This window comes from Tauraco erythrolophus, chromosome 20, assembly GCF_009769465.1.
Source record: "Tauraco erythrolophus isolate bTauEry1 chromosome 20, bTauEry1.pri, whole genome shotgun sequence".
In the NCBI taxonomy this organism is placed as follows: domain Eukaryota; kingdom Metazoa; phylum Chordata; class Aves; order Musophagiformes; family Musophagidae; genus Tauraco; species Tauraco erythrolophus.
Window position 1 is genome coordinate 536809 of NC_141484.1, and position 21956 is coordinate 558764.

The following is a 21956-nucleotide window of genomic DNA, read 5'->3' on the forward strand; positions in this document are numbered from 1 at the left end:
TGCCCGGGGGGCGAACGGTTTCACCGGGGAGGGGGCGTCAGCCGGCCCGGGAGAAGGGTCAGAGGGGCCGGAGCAGCCCCAGAGAGGAACAGCAGCCCCGGTGCCCCCAGCTCCGGAGCCGGGGCCGGGGGTGGCACGTTAGCCCGGAGCAGCAGGCACGATCTGCAGGCACTTTCCAGGAGTTCAAGTCCAGGCTGGATGGGAGAAGGGGCTGCTCCGACCCAGCTGAGGCACAGAGGAGCTGGTGGAGGAGCCTGGAGAGCAGGGGGAGGCAGGGGACACCCAGCACGGCCTGACCCCCAGGGCTGGGGCCCTGGAGACACGCAGGATCGGTGTCCCCTCCCTGGCACGGTCCACCAGCAGCTCCTAGGGCAGCGCTCTCCTGCCAGTCCTCGACCCAGGACTGCTCGTCCCAGTCAGCCTGGGAGGAAAGGAGCAGCGTTAGCACGTGCCAGGCAGCAGCCCCCACCCTGCCCCCTTGGGCTCACTCACCTCAGAGCCGGTGGCCCAGGCTGGCCACCTTGTCAGGGTGTGCCACTGACCAGAAGTTGTGCTTGTTCTGCAGCTGCTGGAAGGGATTGAAGTTTCTCCTCTGCTTCTGCTTCATTTTTTTGATCTTCTTCACCTGTGCAGAGGCAGGAAGGCTCTTGGGGTCAGGGTGCAGAGTCCCCCCCCTCCTCCGCCCGCCCCAGCCCAGGACACGGCCAGCACCCACCTTCCCTCTGTCAAACTCCTCGTCCCACTCGTCGATGACGGTCTCGCTCCGGGCCCACGCTGCATCCCGAACGGCATCCTGGCTGACAGCCGAGATCGCGCCCTCCCAGGTCAAGACTGCAGAGCAGCAGGGTCAGCGGGGAGCACCACGCAGGGCCCCTGTCCTGGCCCAGCGGCCAGAGCCCCTCACTCCAGCCCCTCACTCCGTGGCCCCCCCAACAGCCCCTCGGCCAGGTGCATCTGCCCAGCTCCAGGAGCCCCTGCAGCCGCCCGTGCTGGTGCTGGGGGCAGCTCAGGCCCTGGCAGAGCAGAGGGGGCTCAAGGCAGGGCAAGGTGGCTGATCGCCCACCCGGGTGAGCAGGGAGTACCTTGTTTGCCATAAGCCTTGTCCAAGGAGTTCCTGAGCAGCTCTCCCACGACGCTGGATGACTTCTGCGTCCCAGGTGCTGTGTCAGCCTCACAGCTGGGCACAAAGCTCGGGACAGACGGGCAGCGCCTGTGCCCAGCTCCAGCCTCGGTGCACGCTGCCGCTGTGGAAACAGGAAGGTGAGGACAAGCCGGAGGGAGCAGAGGGGGCTCCTGTGTCACTCTGTCTCCAAGGCAGATCTCGCCCCAGGAGACACTGCTGAGACTCTCCCTCCTCTCGTGCTTACGGTGCTCGCTCTCTCCAGCCCCAGGGTCCGTGCTCCTCCGATCCGTGAGCATCGATGGCTCTGACTCAGCCCTCCTAAAGCTGGGGAAGGCAGCAGGGGTCAGTTCGCTCTGGACAGAGTCTGAGCTCCCTGCAGGACCACAGGACACAGGGATGCTCATGCCCCAGCGCTGCCCTCGGGGAGGGGTGATGCCACCCCAGCAAGCCGGCACTTCGGCTGGCTCCACGGCACGGCTCGTCCCACCCGCAGAAAGACAAGACACCCACCCCTCCTGAGCAAGATGACTCTTCTTCTTTTTCTTTGGGGGGCTGGAGACTTCATCCTTGCCCTTCACAGCTGGAGCACAAGGGCTGCTGTCGGCTCTTCGGCGCTGCTTTCGCTGCCTCTTTTTGGAGATGCCAGGAGTGGCCTGGCTGGGCCCCTTCTCCTTGCTGCAGAGAGGAAGGTGGTGCAAAGGGTGGGCAGTGGAATCAGTGGCCAGGGGGGAGGCTGGGAGCCGAGGGGCTGAGTTGAGGATGAAGCTGAGGGCAGGCTTTTGAGGATTTGGCAGTTTGAGAGCAGAGGAGGACAGCCTGAAGGACAGGAAGAGAGGCTGACGTGATCTGAAAGCCGGGTCAGGAGCGGGAGCCTCTCCTCTCTTCCTCCCCACCCTGAGGTGTACAAGCACAGCACCCAACTGTACCGCCTCAGGCACGAAATCTAAATCAGACCCTGCTCTCAGAGCAGCATCTGCAAGCACACAGCGACCCTGTGCCTGCCCAGTGCCAGCCACGTGCAGGGCACACACTGTCCCACAGGGAATCAGGAAAGAGAGTGTTGCTGCAGCACGTGCCGATGGTGAAGGTTACGAGGGAGACCTGGAGCAAGATCTAGACCAGGCTGGTGCCTTTTCATCCCACAGGGCACCAGTACATGGCCAGAGCCTGCAAAGCTCCCTCCCACCCTTTGCCAACAGTCAGAGAAACTGCCCTGCTTCTAGGATCCGGAGCAAGCCCTGCCAGCTCAGGAGAACAGGAGAGCTGCCTGCCAAAATCACCCCCCGAGCCAGGTGTGATGCTGGACTGTTGCCTCCTGGAATCACAGAATGGTTTGGGTTGGAAGCGACCTTAAAGATCATCCAGTTCCAATCCCCCTGCCATGGGCAGGGACACCCTCCACTACACCAGGTTGCCCAAAGCCTCATCCAACCTGGCCTTGAACACTTCCAGGAATGGGGCAGCCACAGCTTCTCTGAGCAACCTGTTCCAGTGCCTCACTACCCTCAACATAAAAAATTTCTTCCTTATAACTATCAAAATCTCCCCTCTTTCAGTTTAAAGCCATTCATGGAGTACCCCAAGGCTGCTACTGGCCTTGCTGCCATGCAGGAGTCTGGAGCAACTGGCCCTGCTTACCTTGACTTGCCAAAAGGCTGAGGAGTGGAGTCAGGGTGGGTGGTGTTTGTGGGGTCCGCAACTGGCGGGTGAGGTTGTGTGTGGTGGTCACTTCTGCTCACCTTCCGTGGGATGCTGCCCTGTAGTTATTGACATAAATAAAAACTTGGTCGTCTAAAGAAAAGAGGTTTCCATGAGCCAAGAGGAGAAAATCAAAAGGGAGCCCAGAGAAAGGGGAGGGGAATGGACACAGAGGCAGGGAGGGAAGTCGGGGGTGGCAGAAGAGGAATCAGAGGCGTTTTCAGTTAGAAGCACAAAGGAAAAAAGGAAGGAAGGAAGGAAATTTAAAGAACAGAAATCCCAGCGCACCATCCAGAGCCCTGGCTGCGCAGCGGCGCCCAGAGCGCCAGTCCCACGCCGCTGCCTGGGGAGGGGGCAGCTCCGCAGCCCCCCAGCTGTGGCGTCACGGCTCCTGCCCGCCCCAGGGGACACGCTGCCCCAAGAAGGCTGGTGAGGCCGCCCCACCGCAGCGACCAGCACGGCCAACCCTCCATCCTGAGCAGGGAGGCAGGAGCCATTTCTCCTGCGTTGCTCAGGGACGCGAACAAGAGCGGGGCTGGGCCCCGCACCCTGACCCCGAGGGAGGGCAGAGCAGCTGCTGCCCTGGGCTGAGGGGTTGCCCCATCTGCCTCCGGTTAGCGAGATACCAGCACCAGCTCCACACTCGCCCCAGCACCAGCCCCAGCTCAGAAGGCACGAGGTGCCTACTGAAGTCCCCGGGCAGATGCTCAGACTCACCTTTTGGCAGAGAGCAGCAGCTTCTTGGCCGGTGGTGGTGACACAGTGGTGCTCGGCTGCAGATCGGTGCTGGCAAACAGGGAGGGTTTCTGTTTGGCTGGCTTGGAGCTTCTGGGGTCAGCCGGCTCGGTGCCAGGGCCAGAGGGGAGGTCCGTGCCACAGTCCATTTCCTGGGAAGTCCTGCAGAAGCTGCCAAGTCCACCCTTGGCCTTGCGGGATGCTTTGGCCAGCTTCCGTGCTGCGCGGCGCGCTGGGCTGGCAGTGCTGCTGCCGCAGGTCTTCCTCTCCGAGGTCCCGGTGTTGTCCCTGCTGCCCCTGGGCTCCAGCAGCAGCTTGGGTGAGGCAGGGGGCTGCTTGCTCGCCAAGGAGTTCTGCTGGAGCAGCTTCGCTTTGTCCCCACTGGCACTGCTGATGTCACGGGAGCCCTGAACCGCTCCGGGCACAGGAGGCAGGTTTGGGAAGAAGCGCCGCTTCTTGGGCTTCCGGGCTGCATCACTGGGCAGTGCTGTGGCCTCGCGGGTGGCTTTGAGAGGCAGTGTGGGCAATGGGGACCCAGCTGGCCGCTTCGGTGGAGCCATTCTGTTTGGCACCTTCGGCCCCGTTCCGAACGTGCTGCGGGCCACAGGGACTCCGACCTCCTCCGGCTCTGGCAGCTTCTTCCTTGGCAGCACGTCTGGTCTCTAGACAGAAAGAGAGAAGTTCAGTGAGGAGCAAATTCAAGGGGCCAAAGACACAGAGCGATACCACCCTCCCCAGGCCCACACAGGAACCCCTGGCTCAGCAGGATCCCTCCTGCACACTGTCCCCCCCTCGCACTGCCTCCCTGCGAAGCTGCAGCCCCCAGCCCTGGCAGGGTGGGCAGAGGGGCAGCAGCCCCCAGCTCCCGGGATCCCGGGCTGAGAGCAGCCTTCAGGACCCACCTTCGGCGATGCAGACGGAGGCCTGTTGGTCAGAGTTATCCCGAGCCCTTTGGAGACGCTGCAGGTGTTGCTGGGCAGGTTGGAGGCAGCTTTGGCAATGGGCCCCTCTGGGCTCTTCCTGGAGCTGGGGACTCTGGAGAAGGCAGAGAAGTGCACGTGTTAACCGCAACGGTTTGAGCGACTGGAACGCTCTTGTCAGATGCGTGCAGGAAACAGGAGCCAGAAGCTCCGAGGCAGTGAGGTGCTCTTGATCTACAGCAAAACCATGGCACAGGGCTGGACCTCTCCCTGCCACCCTCCTCCGAGCCAGCACACACGCGGCATTGGGGCTACTTGGGCCGAGCTTCTTCCCATGCCCACGCAGGTGCCACAGCCCTGTCCCACATGCCAAGAGCAGGGGCAGAGGGGCCAGGAGACACTGGGTGCTCCCACCTTAGGTAGAACAGCACGTAGGCCTGCTGGTTGAGGACCACTTTGATGTTGCTGGAGCGGACCAGGTCATCATTCATCTGATACCACTGCCCATTGCCGGACTGTGGAAGACAAGAGAAGGGGGTCAGGCTGTGTCCGGAGGAAGAGCAGCAGAACAGCACCCATCGGCAGAGCTCCTCTCCCCAAAACCCACTGGCAGCCCAGCGCAGGCAAGGGGACTCTGCGACAGCAGACCTCCGCGATTCCTGCAGCGCAGCACAGCCCGTACCGCCATCCAGTGCTCCGCACCACACATCTGCTGAGCACCCTCCTTTCTGCACGCTACAGGGACCCACGAGCCCCACCCCAGCCCGGAGCGGATGCCAAGAGCACGTCCTGGGCTCACCTTCACGTAGCAGTAGTAGTGCCCGGCGTGGCAGCTGTGCCCAGCATGCACCAGCACTGCATAGAGTCTGTACAGCACAGGGTGCCCCTCGCTGCGAGACATGTAAGGACGGATGTCCAAGAACTCGGGGTACCCCACGTCCTGCGGAGAGAGGATGTCTCAGGAGCTGCACAGCAGTCGGCTCTCTTGCCAAAGCAAGAGCAGCTCAGCTGTCCCACGAGTGCCATCTCTCAAGAGAGGGGCACCCACTCTCCCCAGGCAGAGGTCATGGCGAGGAAGATGCCGGGATGAGACAAACTCCCACCGCACTGCACAGCTGGGGAAGAGCTCGCACTGTACACAGGGCCACCCCCCACCCTGATCTGGGCAACCAGGCCAACTGCCAACCACTCACCTTTGTGATTTTACCTCCACCAAAGGCAGCAAAGCGCTTCAGCGTTAGCGTGAGAACGTTGGAGGCGCGGTGGATGGTGAAGCGTTTTCTGGCTAACACTTTCCTCTTGCATCTGCACAGGAAGAGTTGGAGCTATTCCAGCTGTTCCACCACCTGGATAATTGCCAGCCCTGACCACACAGCAAACCCCATGGAAACAACCCTGCCGACACCGGGCACCGCTCCGGGGCACCTGCTCACGGCCATGTCTGCTGGCCCAGGTCCTCTCACAAGAGAAGGGAGCTGAGGAGCAGCAGGCTCCATCACAGGCTTCCAGGGCCACACAACTCACGGTCTGGCCGTGGAGCAGGCAGAGAAGCCCTCCCGTATCGCGACAGGCGTTCCACCTCTTCCCACCAGCACACCCCGGGCCCTTCCCGCCCCAGCCCTGCGCTCTCACTTGTCACACATGTAGGCGTTCTCCCCGCCCAGCAGATCCGGCTTCACAAACAGCTCCAGCGCCCGCACTATGTTTGCAGCTTGCTGCGAGGACAGAGGAGAGAGGTCAGGGCACGAGTGGCCCGTCCACGCAACAGCCCGGCTCCTGCCAAGATGCTGGTGCCAAGAGACGGCACGGAGCTTGCGCGCAGGGCCACGGACTGCGCCGAACCCAGGAGCCTGCCACCAGCTGGGCACCGGCACACCATGAGGGACGGCTGCACTGCCACCAGCACCACGGTGCCTCAACGGAGCAGCCATGGCTCATGCTCAGGCAACGGACACTGCTCCGGCAGCCAGAGAAGGCGGCAGAAGCCGCGTTCCTCTTGCCCGCACCGTGCCGTGACACCGGCAGGTTAAGGAGCCCCGAGAGCACTAATGGTGCCGTTGCAGGAACACGCCCCCCGAGAGCAGAGCTCATCCCCGTCCCCGCCACAGTACCCCGATCTCCAGCGACACGTCCAGGTAAGGGTCGTAAGTGTCCGAGATGCTGTTGCACTCCAAGCACTTCACTGTAAAAGAGCGAGCGGTGAGCACAGCCTGGCCCGGCGCCCGCCCTGCCGCCAGCCCAGGAGCACTCCCCCTGCCCGGGTTTGGGCTCTGGGACGCCAGCACCAGGAGTCTCAGCCTGGCAAGAAGGAAGGCTGGCAGTTCCATCATGTGCTGGGACAGCAAGTGCTGCGAGATAGCTGGCAACACGGGTCCCTTTGCTGGTGGCAATGAGCCGGGGACCCACAGCCAACAGCTTTTCCATCGCCACAACGGGGCACGACCCACAGGTACCGCAGGACCGACCAGCTGCAGCTCTGGATAACTCACACGCGCTCAGCAATTTTCTCAACGGATCTGCACGGCAGGGCTGTCGCACAGCAGCCTCGGAGCCGCAGGACCCGGCAGCCAGCACTCACCCCGGGACCGCAGGTAACCGCCAAAGATCTGGTGAATCAGCGTCGTGGCCTGGGTCTGGCGATCCAGCCTGGAGACAACAGCACCGGATCTCACACTGCCCCTGCGCAACGGCCACCCCCGCAGCCACCGCCGTGTCCCCAGCACAGCTGCCCCACGCGCTCCGGCCAGCGGCCGGGCTGCAGAGCTCCGGGAGCAGAGGGAAGCCGCAGCCTCTGCCTGTCTGCTCTCCCAGTGCTGGAGCTCAAGGGGCGGCACTGGGCTCCAATGGGCACCTTCCTCTAGAAACTCCCGGCCACAGCTCGGAGCTGGGCACTGTGGACGGAGGGGACACAGCTTCCCGGGACGGGGGACCCAGGGGAAAGCTGCTCACCCACAGCCCCAGAGCTGCGGCTGAACGAGCAAGCACACCCAGATTCCTCGATAACTGTGACAGGATCCAAAACCACAGCAGCCTTCGGATTTGGGGACAGGACCACAGCTATGCTGAGGCAGAGGAGTCAGGAGAAGGCCCCTGGAGTCAGCACCTCCCTCTATGAGTCTGACCCGGGGGATACATTCACCCCCCAGTTCCCTCCCACGGGCGAGGGGACAGCGCAGAAGAGCAGCGACGGGCCATCAGAGGCCCCACATACTTGGCACAGTCTCTCAGGCAGGCCTTCTGCATGGCATCAATGGTGTAACGCAGGAACTCGTGCGCATCCTCCTGCCTGCCGAAGTGGATGTGCCGGGCAAACTCTGCAGGAGAGGAAGGAATCAGCCCCAGCGCGTGCTGCAACAGATGCAGGCCCTACCTCCTGCCCTTGGAGCAGGGAGTCCAGGGTTTGAGCACCCCCATCCCGACGTCAGACTCATGCCAGCCACAGAGGAAGCCCCACGCAGCCCATGAAGTCACCAGCCCCCAGCAGGCTCAGTGAGTCGTCTCAGAAGAGCCTCTGTCAAGACCTGCCCCGGTCTCAAAGGTTCTGCTCCTGCATTAGTCACCGCTCTCCTGCACGGGGAGGGGAGGGGAGGGGAGGGGAGGGGAGGGGAGGGGAGGGGAGGGGAGGGGAGGGGAGCCATCCTTACTCTTGAGGTCTCGGATGAAGGACACTGGCATTATTGCGTTGCCGCTGTTGGCAAAAGCCTGGATCGTGTGGTTCTGCATAACGCACATCATGCAAAAGCCTCCTTGCTGACCTGGAGCAGGAGAGAAGACAGGACATTGGGGAGAAAACCAGGAGAGATGGAGGCAGTACAGGGGACCAGGGATCTCTGGTCCAACACTTCTTGGCTACACTCAGTTTTCCCTACGAGCTCTGTGCTACAGTACAGCTCGGGGCACCCCGGGTACGCAGGGCTCAGCACACCACCCCAGCTGGCACAGCCCGTTGTGGTACCAGCCACTGCAAACCGCCAGAGGGGACAGCACCCACATGGATGGAAAACAGGTCACAGGTACTCGCTGGAGGAGTCCACAAGTCGGCCGTGAGGAGCAGATCCCACCAGAGCCCTACGGACGAGGCTACGAGCCCTGCGTGCTCCCCTTGGTCACAGCTTGGAGCGGTGCCCATTGGGGTCTCTTTCAAAGCCACCCATAAAGAGCACCCTGCCTGTACGCAGCCTTCTGCCCTGCCTTCGTGCAGTCCCCACAGGCAGGGGCTGTTTGGGACCCCCAGGAAGCCAGCAGACCTTGTCAGGCCCATCTTTGTCCTGGCTACGCCCAGCAGAGACAAAGCCTCCCCAGACACAAGGATGCAGAGTTTGGGAACGCCACTATGGCGAGCTGCACGCAGGAACAACCTCTCGATGGAAAAAACAGGCAGGCAGGAGCAGAGGTGGCACACCCTGACACCCGGACACCCCTCGCCAGAGCCACGCACGGAGGTGCTGAGCGCAGCGCTGGGAGAAGGACAGGCCGGCGCTCCTCCTCCCTGCCGGTGTGGCCACTCGGCCCCACTGCCCACGAGCCGGGGTGCCCACTCACAGGTGCGGTCGTGCTCCTTGGAGAGCAGGTAGTTGGCGAGAGGCGGTGTGTAGGTCAGGCACTGCACGGTGGAGTTGAGGAAGCAGGTGTTCCCGAGGTTGTGCAGCCCGGCGCCGATCCGGTGCATCTGCTCCCACTTCATGGAGAGGCGCTCCACGGGGAACAGCACCTTCTGCGGCACCGGGATCCCATCTGCCCGGACTCCCGGGGTCCGGGCGGTGCCTGCGGGGAGAGGGGCGGTGAGGCGCGGGGGCACGGAGCGTGGGGAGGGCCCCCCTGCCCTCTGTACCTACCGTCCGTGCCGGGCGGCTGCTCCTCGGGGCCGCCGGTGGCCCGGGGCTGGGGACCGAGCACCACGTACTTGTCCCGCAGCAGCTCGTACCGGCAGGAGGAGTCGCGGCGGGCGGGCTCGAACTCGATCTTCTGCAGCAGCACCCGCTTGGCCGAGGAGGCCCGGAGCCGGTCCAGCGGCCCCTCCTCGCCCGCCTCCCGCCGCGCCGGCTTCAGCACCACCTTCAGCTTCTCCCTGATCAGCATGGCGGGGACCGGCGGCTGCGGGCAAGAGGCGGCCGGTTGAGCGGCCGCGCCGGACCCCCGACGTGAGGCCACGCGTTGCCGTGGCAACAGGCCGCGACCCGGCCCGGCCGCCGCGCACCCCGGAGACCTCAGCCGGTCCCCGCCCGCCGCCGCTACGGGCACCGCACCGCACCGCATCCTCCCGCCCGCGACCTTGAGCGCCGCCGCGCTGCCCCCGTCCGCCCGCTGCCACGTGCGGCCCGCCCGGTAACGGCGCTCCGCCGCGGACAGGGCAGGGGAGCGAAGCGCAGGCGCCGCCCGGCCCGCCCTGGCCCCGTGGTGCGGCCCGGTCCGGTCCGGTCCGGTCCGGTCCGGCCACACTCACCATCCGGGTCCGGGCCGCCACGCGCACGTGCAGCCGCCTCGCGGAGGAGCCGCTCTCCGCCCGCCGCCGGTACAAACTCCTTCCGCAGCTGCTCCGTAAGCGCCGCCCCCGCCGCCGCTCCGCGCACCCGCCGGCCCCGCGCCCGCCCCGCGCCGCGGGCGGGCTCGCGCTGCCGGAGCAACGGGGGCGGGCCCGGCGCGTGCGGCCGTGGCGCGTGATCACGCGCGGGCGCGCGGCACGGCGGGGCGGGGCTGCCCGCCTCGGCCCCGCCCCGCCCCGCCCGCCATCCCGTCAGGCTGTGCGCGCGGCCCCGCCCCCCGTCCCCCGTCCCCCGTTTCCCCCCCCCCCCGTCCCTCGGGGCGGGCGGCGGGAGCCCGGCGGGGATCCCTCCCGGCCCCGGCGCAGGGGCGGCCCCCGCCGCCGCCCTCCCCTGCGCGGGAGCTCCCGGCGCAGACACCGCGCCCGGAGCCGGTGCGAGTCCGGCGCCGGCCCCGCAGAGACCGAAATCAGAGCACAGGGACCACGGAGCCGGTGGGAAACACGTGGAGCTATTACAGAGAGGCGCGCAGCAGACAGCAGTAAATGGCACATTTGATATAACCATACAGAAGCCAACGGGAGCCGTATATGGGACTGAGCAGAGGTTGGGGGGTTCGTTCTTTTTCTTTCCTTTTAATTTTCCTCTTTAATATGTTGAAATTGCCCAGACTGGTCCAGTACGACACCTCAAACCTTACAGGGATGCACAGCATGAAGAGGCCCCGGAGCAGGGCTGCGGGGATTCTTCCCGGCACGCTCCCACGGCGGCGGCACGGGGCGGCGGGTGCCCGTGGCACGGACGGGAGCTCCACGGCACACGCCGGGGCCGCTGCAACGTGGGAATGGCTCAGAGAAAGCGGGGGGTACCCTTCCCGCACCCCAAAGGCAGGGACGGGCAGTGGGTGGGGAGGGGGACAGCAGGGTCCCCACTGCTGGAGGGTGGCTGGGGACGCCGTGGTGGGGAGGGCTGCCTGGCAGGAGCGGGGGCGGCTCCCCTGCGGCGGGGGCACTGGTAGACCTGCTACGCAGACGGGGCAGCTCCCGCCACTCACGAGGGTCCGGTTCCTTCACAGCTGCCGGGGTGGAGCGTGGCCAGGGGGGGACGTGGCCCTGGCAAGGGGGTGCCCCCACACCTCGCTCAGCCCAGCCATTGGTGCGGGAGCACCCAGCGCGGCCGAGGGCTGCCAGGTGCCTGCGACAGAGCGGGTCCCTGTCCCTGCCCCCCGCGTATGTGTGGCAGCCACCGCAGCCCAGGGACCCCCGCAGCCGAACGGATTTTCATGCTGTCTCCAGGAATTGATATCAGCGTGGACCAGTCTAACATCTCGCAGGTTTTTTCTACTGGCTACTGGAATGCGCTCATTTGGCTTAGGGGTCCTCGATGTCGAGAAACTCTTGCTTGGGGGGGGCCATGCCGCGGTACCAGGCGCACGAGCCGTCGCTCCTCTTGATGCAAGCGTAGTGCTTCGCCTGCCGCCCGTCCACGTTGTTCTTCTCCATCGCCCAGTCTGTCCAGAGACACTCATCCGAGGAGGAGACGAAGCAGGGGATGGAGAGGCAGCGCGAGATCTGCGCACAAGAGAGAACGTCACCGACCACCCCGAGGGGGGGAACGCTGGGGCGGGGGGCAGCAGCACAGGGCAGCTGGGGCTGGTGGTCCTCCACAGCTCTGCTTCAACCACACCCCTAGCTCTGAACCAGGGATGCCAGGCTGCCCCTTCCCTGCGGGGCGCAGCAGGGACACGATCCTGATGTCAGGGTGCTGAGGGAACCCCTGGGTGCGGGTCCCAGGGCTGACCTCAGTTCCCAGCCGGAGAGAGCTGGAAGCTCGGCTGCCCTTTCCATATCCCCAGCCGCGCACTGTGCCCCCTGCACAGTGTCATCCTTGAAGGACGGGGAAGAGCATCTCACCGCAGAGCCCCTGCCAACCCCAGGGCTGTAGCCCCCGCTGGCACGGGAAGCGGGGCACAGCCTGTGCCGGGGCACAGCCCGGCTGCTCACCTTGCACTCGCAGCCCATCTGGTACCGCTGGTTGAGGCTCTTCTTCTGGGTCGGGCTCAGCGAGTCCCAGGTGGAGACCAAGTCGCAGAGCGTGATGTGCATCTTGCCGTTTCCCTCTGACTTGCCTGGGGAGAGGCCACAGACCGCTCAGAGGGTCCCCCCAGGCGCCTCGGGACCCAACGCTGACCCGAGGTGCCTGGGGCTCAGCCCAGCCGGGGGGGCTTGGAGGCTGCTGCAGTCCGGCCCCTCCCACTGTGCGCCGTCCCTGGTGAAGCCCGGGGAGCAGAGGCTCGTCCCCCGGCGGCCCCTGCCACAGCCCAGGGCTGCAGAGCACGGCCAGGACACTGCCGGGGGTCCAGGGAGGGCTGGTGGTGGGAGCCAGAGTGGGGGCCAAGGGCTGTGCCCAGGGCATGGGCACACACGTCACGGGCAACTCAGGAGGCAGGCAAGGCAGCAGGGCCAGTGCCACCACTGGTGGCCCCCAGGAGCCCTCCCTCGCTGCCACCCACCTGCGATGAGATACTCCTTCTTCCCGCCGGTGTCCAGCAGCCGGCCGCACACGGCGGTGGACGGAGCCGTGTAGATGAACTCTATGTCCTTGTCGGGGCCCTTAAACATCTGGGGAGAAGGAGCGTGAGTGAGTGGCTGGCATGGAGGCTGCCCTGTCCGCCCTGCTCTCCCACCCCGCTGTGGCCCGTTACCTTGATCTGCTTGATTTCATACTGGATTCGTTTGATCGGATTCCCGTATATATCATTCCCCGAATCCACCTCTTTCGCAGAGACAGCCTTTGCTCGGATCACTGCAATGGAGAGGTGCTGACGTCAGCAGGGGTGGCCGGGGACTGGAGACGCTGCCAGCACCATGCAGTGCTGCCCCAGCAGGACGGTCCCACTCAGCTCCCCCATCCCACAGGGCCTCCCCCCCTTGCACGGGGCTGGCTGCCCGCACCACCCGCAGTGAACCCCACTGCCCTCCCCACGGACGCCCTGCTGCCCGCAGAGCTGGCTGACACATGCCATCCCCAAAGCCACGGGCTCTGGCACGTGCAGGATGGCGCCAGGCAGCATGGCAGCAGCATCCTCACAGTGGGTGATAAGGAAAGGTCAGCCCAGGATCACCTGGCCCCATCACCGCCAGCCGTGCCAGACCAGCTGTGCCAGACCGGTCACCCTCGGCCAGTGCTGGCTCAGCCTCTGCCCAGCCCCTGCCAGACTCATAGGTGCAGCTGACCCTGCCCGCGCTTGTGCCTGTCACCGAGACGCCACCGGGACAGCTAAAACCTGCCAGCAGCTTCCTGGGAGCGCCGGGGTATTTGTCCCACTGTCATTAATTAAACCAGTTTCTGACGAGGGCCCCAGCCAAACGCTCACATGGCATGGCTGGGCCAGAGGAGAAAAGGGCACACGGAGCTCTGCGGAGGGTCACCTTTGGGTGTGGAGGGAAGCAGGGGCCACCTCCCTGTGGCACCGTCCCGGCCAGCACGAGCACCAGTACTGCCCACCAAGCGCCTGCATGGGCAGCTCATGCTGGGGTCCCCGGCCCCACCAGGCCCCTGCCAGCGCCTCTGCATGCCCACGCTGGGCGAGCGGGAGTCCCGGGACCACGCTGCCTTCCCACGCCGCAGCCGGAGCATGGGGTCTGCGTCCCACCACGGAGGGGTCCCAGCTGCCATGGGACGATGCTCTGGCTGCCGGCTCCCTGCCAGACCTCCGCTACTGCCGTGCGGAGCCTCACGCCGTGCAGGCACAGAAACCGCATCCGCTGGGGCTGCGCCGTGTCGCTTCCTGCCCTCGCTGCTTGCAGAAACCACCCGGCGATGCCAGGGCCGGGGCCGCGGCAAAACGCGGCACGGTGAGGGGACGCAGCGAGCTCCCCAGCCTGCAGCCCCGAGCAGCTTGGCCAAAGGCAACGGCCCCCTGGCTCCGCGGCCCCGGGGCAGCCCCAGCACTCGGTGCCAAGGGATGGGGCTGGGTGCCCCAGGGCTGGCGAGGCCACGGTGCCCTGGAGCCCAGGGACGGTGACTCGGGGACAGCTCTGTCATGGAAGGGTCCCTGAGGTCACGCTGCCAGCGCAGCCCGGGGATACGCGAGCTGCCATGTGAGTGCTCGGCACGTGGCAGTGACCCGCAGGGTGCCCGGGACGGGCAGGGCGGGCAGCAGCAGGCAGCCAGCTCACCCTTACTCACCAGCTCGGGACACGGCAGCTGGTTCGGTGCCGCGCTGTGTCACAGCCGCGCTCGGTGGACGCAGCTACTCAGGCGTGTGGGGCTTGGGTCCCTGCGGCTCCCGGCCCTGCCCGGCTCCCTGCACCGCTGCTGGGACTGGAGCGCCGGGCAGTGCAGGGGGCAGGGGCAGCCCTGAAGCCGCAGCTCCTGCTCAGCACCCTCACAGCCCGGGAGGGGGTCCAGCTGCAGGGCAGGGGCTCGCAGGGCTCCCCGTTCTGCTGGGGGTACCACCAACCCACAGAAAGACCGTCTCCCCATCCCTCGGGGGCATCCCGGTGCCCCCCCCAGCCCAGCTCTGTGTGCGGGGTAGGGAGCAAGGAGCCGCACTTTGGCCAGGGCAGCAGGAGGGCAAGTGCCAGCCAAGCTGGAGACCCGGCTCGTGTTCCCCGCTGAAAGGCGCTGGGGTGGGAGCAGCCGGGGATGCAGAGGGGGCTGCCCGCCAGCCCAGCACAGATGAGCTCACCTTGTTTCCTCTGGCATGGCGAGGAGAGGGAATCTGACCGCGCTCTATAAATACCGTGGGGTGCGGGGGCACACGGGGGGGCTATTTAAGCTGAAGGTCAAGGGGGGCACGGCCCCACGTGGGTACTGGTAAGTGCCAACTGAGTTTACCCTGGCACGGAGAGGATGGCCACCAGCACGAGCAGGGCCTGGAGAAGAGACTTCCCGAAACGGCCGCCCCGGTCTCTGGGGCACTTGCTCGGTGCAGGGCAGGCGGGCGCAACGCCTGCTGGTACCAGGGCGGCACCGAGGCCTTTCCCAGCTGCGCTCCCCTCCCGTGCGCTGGCAGCATAGACAGCCTCCTTGCCCACAGCAGGGTGCAGGGCAAGTCCCTGGGCGCAGCCCCCTGCCCTGATCCCTGGCCCAGAGTGGAGGAACTCTGCTTGGCACACGCGGATTCAGTCCCTCTCCACTGCCAGCGCCTGCGCCCGCTCCTCTGCCAGCAGCTCCTGGGTCACCACAGGCACAGGCCACCCCTCGCCCCTGGCCCACCGGCTGCCGCGTCCTCCCGTGTGCCAGACCCTTCGCTGCTCCGCGTGTGTCTGCGGCGTAACTTGGGTGCAACGGAGCCGGAGAGCCGCGCGCCGCCTCCGGCCCCGTGGCTGCAGGCGCGGGGAACGGTTACTGGTTCAGTGGGCTCCAGCCTTTTCCATTCACGTGCTGATGAATCACTTGACAAAAATGCAGCCCAATTCTAGGCGGATTTGTTCTGAACAGTGCAGCTTTGTGGAGGGGACGGCTGCGCTGCGCTTTCCCCGCCAAGACCCCAGCGGCACAGCCAAGCTGCTCCGCGCCAGCCAGGAACCGGGGCGGCGATGAGGGCGAGCCGCAGGGATCACGGACCGGAGCCCCGGAGGAGAGCCTGGCGGAGATCCCCGGGACGAGGAGGCAGCGCCGAGGGATGGAGGAAACCCCCGGGTGCTCAGTGACTGACACCTGGACATCCCCAAACGCCAGTGCCCCCATCAGCCACGTCACCCACCACTCCTGCCACCAGCCTGGACAGCCATGAGCTGCGGGAGCCCAGACCCTCCGTGAAGCCGAGCAGAGGCTCTCCGGGCTCCCAGGGCGCACGGCAGGCACAGCACGCCACTGGCACTGGACAACTTAGTCCAACCAGGCAACGTTGGAAACACTCCTTCACTGTGGGTGACCTCCTCCCAGCAGAGTGGGAGCCCCACTGGTGACAACCCCAGTGACAACCCCAGTGCTGCAAGCTGTGGCCACCCCACAGTGAGGACCCTGGAGCCCTCCGGGACAGACCCCTGCAAGGCAGCGGGTCCCCTCGCTGCCCTCTGCCACCGGGGCCAGGCTCACCGCCCCGGCAGGGCAGGGGAACTCGGCTCCGTGCCAAGGCTGCCGGCGGGCCACTCCCTGCCTCTGCGCTGGGAGGGATGCCAGCGTTCGCCTCTAACTCCGCACAGAAGCTGCGGCAGGAGCAGGGCTGCGCTCCCAGCTGGGGCCTTCGCAGCCCCTCGGCCCCTGCCCACCGAGCAGGGCTGCCCCCCGTGCCCGCTGCCTCGGGGGACGCAGGGCTGGGGTTGGTTCCAGGGGGTTTCGATGACCCCCCCCAACCTTGCTGCAGCTGACCCGGAGCGGCTGGCAGCTGCCTCCCAGCACCGCTCCCCACTGCCCCATCCTCCTGCCCACGGCGGGATGCGGGAATGGGCACAAGGGCAGGCAGGGAGAGGGGTGTCTGCCCCCAGCTGCAGAGGGGTGGGTTCCATGTGGAGCTGGTGGGATGGGATAACCAGGATGGGATGCCCAGCCAGGGCAGAGTCCAGGGCATCAGGCAGCAGAGTGGTCCCCACACCATGGCGGGCAGCGGTGCCACCAGCAAGGGCCCCACGCTGGGGCTCAACCGGCTTTGCACCGTTCTGCCCGGCTGGGCGATGAGCGCACAAACTGCTGGCACAGTCCAGGGCTGCAACGCAGCTCCAGGAGCAAAGCTGGGGACAAATAGAGTCGCCCAGTGCCACAAACCCACCGGGATGTCTCTCTCTAAGCTTGCCAGACGGTGGGACGCTGTCCTGCCTGGCCCCCGCCAGGCGGCTGCCCCAGCTTGGGGGCTGCACCCCGTTTTGGGCTGCCGAGCGGGGCTCCTGCTGCAGACAGTTCCCATCACAGCAGGGGCTGTGTGGGCAACCGCCGGGGAGATGCTGCGAGACCCCACGGGGAGATGCGGCAGCCCCAGGTTCTCCCTGGGAAAGGAGGAAAGGGCGTTTGGAAGTGGTGACCTGCCCTGGTGAGCCCTGCCAAGAAGGGAAGCTGCAGCCAGGGCGGATCCTGCCATTGCCCGCCCTGGCTCCAGCGGCTGCTGACAAGCGCTGTGCCTGCCCGCACCCCTCGGGCAGAGGGGCAGCACAAGAAGCCTCGGCCCCGGGACTCCCCTCCTGGCCAGAGATGTGCAGAATGGCTGCCCCTTCCTCTGCCATCCCACCCCAGACCCCACTGCACGGCCTCGCCACCACACACCCGCAGCTGCCCGGGTAGCACCAGTGCCCACAGACCGTGGGGGCCACTGCTGGGCTGAACGTCCAGGGAACAAAGCTCCCTTCTCCGGGGCTGCTGGCAGCCGGCTGAGCAAAGAGGCCGCTGCCAGTGCCAGCACTGCCCACTACCCACCCGGCACTGCCAGCCTGGGCTCCCGTCCCCACAGCGGGGGCAGCCCCAGGGTCACTCCAGCCCCACTTGAGGCTGGCAAAGTCGAGGAACTGGCAAATGGCCCCCGAGAGGGACTCCTGCACCCCAGCCCTGCTTGCCCCACAGGCAGCAGCCAGTCCCCAGGTGCCTGCCCGCACCTCGGCAGCTGCTGGGCAGTGGAGCGGGCAGCCCTGCCCCGGCACTGCGGCAGGGTGGTGTTGGAGATGTGGAGGCTGGAGGGATGTGGAGCTGAGCACGGCAGCCCCGCAGTGGAGAAGCAGCAGAGGCCACAGGGGTCCCCCGGTGCACAGCAGTGCCCATGGGGAAGCAGGAGGCAGCACCCAGGTGCCAGGCCCTGCTTGCCCACCGGCCTGTGCGGGAGCCATGGGTTACGCGCTGCCATGGCCGCGTGCGTCATCCCGGCCCTCTGACGGGAGCGAGATGGGGCCCAATCAGCGCAGCCCCAGCAGTCAGCCCACGGCCCCTCCGCGCCAGCCGCACGGGAAGGGCTCCGGCCGCCGGAGCTCGGCAGGGCGGCACCGGGAAACAGCAGTTCCCCTGCCCCGCCAGGGCTCGTCAGGGCCCACCGGGCAGCCGCGCTCCCCCCAGCAGCCCTCAGCGGCCACTGCTCCCACCTCTCTCCCCAGACCCTCTCCTTGGCCTGGTCCCTGCCAACTGCCCCTGCCATTCCTCCCCTGCCTCCGTGCTCCCCGCGCCCCGTCCCAAGGAACCAAGCACTGGAACAACTGGGATCAGCGCAGTGCTGCCAGGAGCCACATCCTGACGGCACATTGACCACTCCTAGAGCTGGCACTGCCGCACAAGTCCAAAGCCATGGCCGTGCCCAGAAGGGCTGAGCATCACCTCCCTCACCCCCCACATCCGCACGCTGCTCCAGAGGAGACCAAGCAGAAGCCGGGTCTCCTGCTGTGGCCCCTGGCCCAGCCATGTCCCCACCGGGCAGCCGAGCATCTCCTGCAGCTGAGCGGCCCCGGCAGCGCAGCCCCCAAGGCAGGCAGCGAGCCGCTGCCAGCCTCCACTGCCTGGGCACGGCCCCGGTGAGGAACGGTGGATGGGGCAGCCCTGAGCCCTTTGGCCCTGCAGAAACCCAGTGCCCGTCTCATGGGCCAGGAAGCACAAGTGCAGGCAGGTCAGGTCACTTGTTCTGAGTCACCAGCTCTGGTGACACGACTCCCAGCTGCTCTGTGACCCCCAGCCCCTCTGGCACCCCATGCCCAAGGCAGAGTTGTATCTACCTCCCCCTGTGCTGCCTGGAAACGCATCCCTGAGCTCCAGCTGCTCCAGCCCTGCTCCAGGGGAGAGCCGGCTGCAGGGGCACGAGCGAGGGCAGAGGGGCCGTGCGGAGGCACGGACAGACGTGGCAGGCACTCCCCACACTACGGACCTGGGACCCCAGCCCCACAGGGCCAGGACTCTGCACTGCACTCACTCAGCATCCGTCTACCAAGGGCTGAGTGTGTGCCTTGGGGCTCATCGGCCTCCATGGCAGCACCCAGCACCACAGGGCATCAATCACCACTATGTCTCCACTGAGGGCCCATCCTGGACACGGGCCGCTCCATCCCCAGTGACCAGGGAAGGTCCTGGCGGCACCCGGTGCCCCAGGCTCTCATGGGTTCCGTGTGCCCACAGGGAGGGACCTGGCTGAGAAGCCTCCCAGCTCCAGAGAGCATCCAGGGGAAAGACAAGAAGCAGCAAGAAGGCCAGGGATCACAGGCTGCCGGAGATGGATCTGTGACGTGTGGGAAGAGAGAGCCGGGGAGCTCATCCCGGGATGAACCCTGCGCCCCGAGCGCAGCACGGAACCCACCCGGGCTCTCGCAAGGCCAGACTGACCCAGACGAGCTGCACGGGGGACTCGGGCTGGGAGCCAGGAGGTGCCCGCTCTGCGGGTGGCACAGCCCGGGAGGAGCTGCCTCGGCAGGACGGGCTCCCCGGGACAGGCACCTGCCGCGGGCAGCGGGACACCAGTGCCCGGCCACGCTGTGCCCTGCGCGGGCCGGCTGAGCCAGCGGGGCCGCCGAGACAGACGGTGACTCAGCAGCTGAGTCAGGGCTGAGCCGGCACCCCGGGCCGGGCACTGAGTCACGGGAGCCCCGGGGCGCGGGTCCCCGCGGGAGCGTGACGGGAAGCGGCGGCCCCGCTGCGGCAGCGGGCGCGGGGGACCCCGCGGTGTTCGGGCACCGGCTCGAGCAGCAGCTCCAAAACTCCAGCGCTCCATTTTGTCTGGAAAGCTCCGTGTCCCCAACATGGCTCGCGGCACGCTGTGCCGAGCAGCGAGGCCGGGCAGAGCGGGGGCCACCGGGCAGCGGCCGGCTGCTGAGGGAGTTGCCCTCCCGGAGGAGAAAGGCCGGGAGCGGGGTCTGGAGGGGGCGAGGGCAGCCTGGGAACCCGTCGGGAGCATCCTGGCTCAGGAGCAGGGGACCGGGCAGGGCCGTGCAGAGGCCGGGGCTGCCTCAGTGTTTGGGAATGTTACCTCTCCAGCTGAGCCTGGGAACAGCCCCGCAAAGGAGAGCGTCAGGAACTGGGGCTGGTCTGTTTGTTTAATATGTTAAAATTTAATAAGGGCATTATTCATAGAAAGAGGAATCCAGATCCCGGCGCTGCCAAGCCCTCCCTTTCAGCAGCATCCAAGCCGAACAAAGTGGGATGGGGGAGAGGAAATGCCTGGAAATAAGGAACAGACGGGAGGTGATCGAGCCCGGCGCGGCCGGCTCTCCCCGGGCTGGGTGCTGGCCGGTGCCGTGTCAGAGGCGGCCACGCTCGGAGGGCCCCGGCCTCCCCCGGGGCCGTCAGCTCCCCGCGCTGCCACGTACCACCGCGGTTTAATCGAAGCTGGGAGAGGCCGGGCTCACCCGTGACACCGGGGCTGCGCGGCGGGGAGCCCGCCGCGGCCCCGGCGAACCGCGCTCCGGCGAGTCCTCGCATCGCCCGGGGAGCGACGCCGGGCGGGGCCGCGAGGGTCCCCCCGAGACGACGAGACGCGCTGGGAGGGACGGACACACCCCGGACGGACGGACGGACAGACAGATCGTGCCCGGCCGCGCATCTGCTCCCGCCGACACACCCCCGGGCCGGCCGGGGCGCGGAGTCCGCACCCGCGCGGGGCTGCGGGCAGGTGCCGGGGGCCGGGGCGGCTCTGCCCCGCTCCCCGCCCGCCAAGCCCGGCCGTTCCGCGCCAACTTTCCGCCCCTTCCCCCGCCGGGAAGTTCGCGCGGGCCGGGGCTCCGGGGCTGCCGGGCCCCGCGGGGACAAAGCGCGGGGGCGGCGGGCGGCTGCGCTCACCTACGTCCGCGTTGCAGAAGGCCTGTTGCGGGTGGATGGGCGAGCAGCTGCAGGCGTCGGCCGGGCGGGCCCTGCCGAGCAGCAGCACCGCCAGCCAGGCCAGCAGGCTGGGCAGCGCGGCGGGCATCTTGCGGCGGGGCTGCAGGCTCAGCGACCCGGCCGAGAAAGCCGCATCCACCGCCGGGCCCGGCCGAGCCGCCGCCGGAAAGTTTGGGTCCGGCAGCCGCGGCCCCTGCGCGGCGTTGCGGGCGCTGCTGCGGCCGCTGCTCCGCTGCCTTCTATGGAGGTGTTTTCTTCCTTCCCCGGCTGCCGCTCAGCCTCGCTTTTTAACGTGCTCCGGGGATTTGCTGCTCCTCCTCTGCATGGCGCGGGGCCAGCCGGCTGCTCCCGCCCCTCCGCAGGATGCGGCTCCGCTCCGCGCTCGCCTCCCCCGGCCCGGCCCGGCCCGGCCCCCGCCGCGGGCACCGACCGCCCCCGGCTCCCGGCCGCCCCCGCCCGCTCATCCGCGGCCCCGGGACCCGCCGCCCCTTCGCCCGGGCGGGGCCTGGCAGCAGCGGGCAGGGCCGGTGGGACGCGGGCAGCGGGCGCAGCGCCGAGCGGAGCAGCAGATTGCAGGGGAGGGCGCGATTATGTCTGTGCCCAGGCATTTCCTCTCCTTCCGGCTGCTCCCGCTCGGCTCGTCCCGCCGCTCCTGTCCCCTCGTCTTCTCCCACCTCCGCGCCCACCGCACGGAGGCTGAGGGCTGCGCTCACCCGGGGGTCCTGCGCCGCCGTGACGTGCCCGCAGACCTCGGGCCTCCCCCCCTTGGCCGGCAGCCGCCGGAGGGCACCGACAAAAACCCCACCGAGTCCCTGTCCTGGCTGCGTCACTGCGGAGATGGTCAGGGTGGTGCCAGTCCCCCCGTACCTCTGCTCCTGCGCCCAGCCGGCTGCACCAGTGCGCTCCATCTCTCCAGCCGTGCCTTCGTCCCGGTGAAGCGGGCAGGGAGCCCAGCTCTGCCTGTGGGCAACGACACGGCTTCTGAGCGCAGCTGAGCCGGGCGCTGCGGGCACACGGTGGTGAGGACAGCTGGCACCGCGGCCAACACAACCTGCTCCTGAGCCAGCCGCTTGCCACAGAGCTGCCCTGCCACGGCTCCTCGCCTTTGAGGGAGGTGTCAGAGCTGCTTGCCCTTTAGGATGAGAAGAAACAGCAGAAATGCGGGCAGCCGAACCCGGTCCAAGCCCTGCTTGAGCCTGTGGGGAACCTGTGGGAGGTGACTGCGTTCACGCTGCTGGGATGCTGGATGAAACCCGGAGATGGAGCTCCAGGTCCCCAACT

At 67.1% G+C, this 21956-nt stretch overlaps 2 protein-coding genes across 2 annotated transcripts; both read right to left on the minus strand.

Moving 5' to 3' along the window:
- Window positions 1-309: 309 nt before the first annotated feature.
- Window positions 310-9564, minus strand: USP36 (ubiquitin specific peptidase 36). The gene is given in 18 exon segments (XM_086623975.1): window positions 310-421; window positions 493-625; window positions 716-831; window positions 1083-1290; window positions 1336-1939; window positions 2762-2880; window positions 3535-4218; window positions 4459-4591; window positions 4891-4991; window positions 5276-5416; window positions 5670-5781; window positions 6109-6191; window positions 6588-6658; window positions 7055-7122; window positions 7688-7790; window positions 8121-8231; window positions 9019-9240; window positions 9312-9564. Coding segments are annotated over 17 exon segments (3252 nt in total). The 5' UTR covers window positions 9556-9564; the 3' UTR covers window positions 310-421; window position 493.
- A 1640-nt stretch (window positions 9565-11204) lies between these two features.
- TIMP2 (TIMP metallopeptidase inhibitor 2) lies at window positions 11205-20763 on the minus strand. Its single transcript, XM_086624123.1, has 5 exons — window positions 20637-20763; window positions 12661-12761; window positions 12469-12577; window positions 11960-12084; window positions 11205-11527 (listed from the first exon to the last, which is right to left on the minus strand). The coding sequence occupies exons 1-5, from the start codon at window positions 20761-20763 to the stop codon at window positions 11327-11329; spliced, it is 663 nt and encodes a 220-aa protein (XP_086480249.1). The 3' UTR covers window positions 11205-11326.
- Between the last annotated feature and the right edge of the window lie 1193 nt (window positions 20764-21956).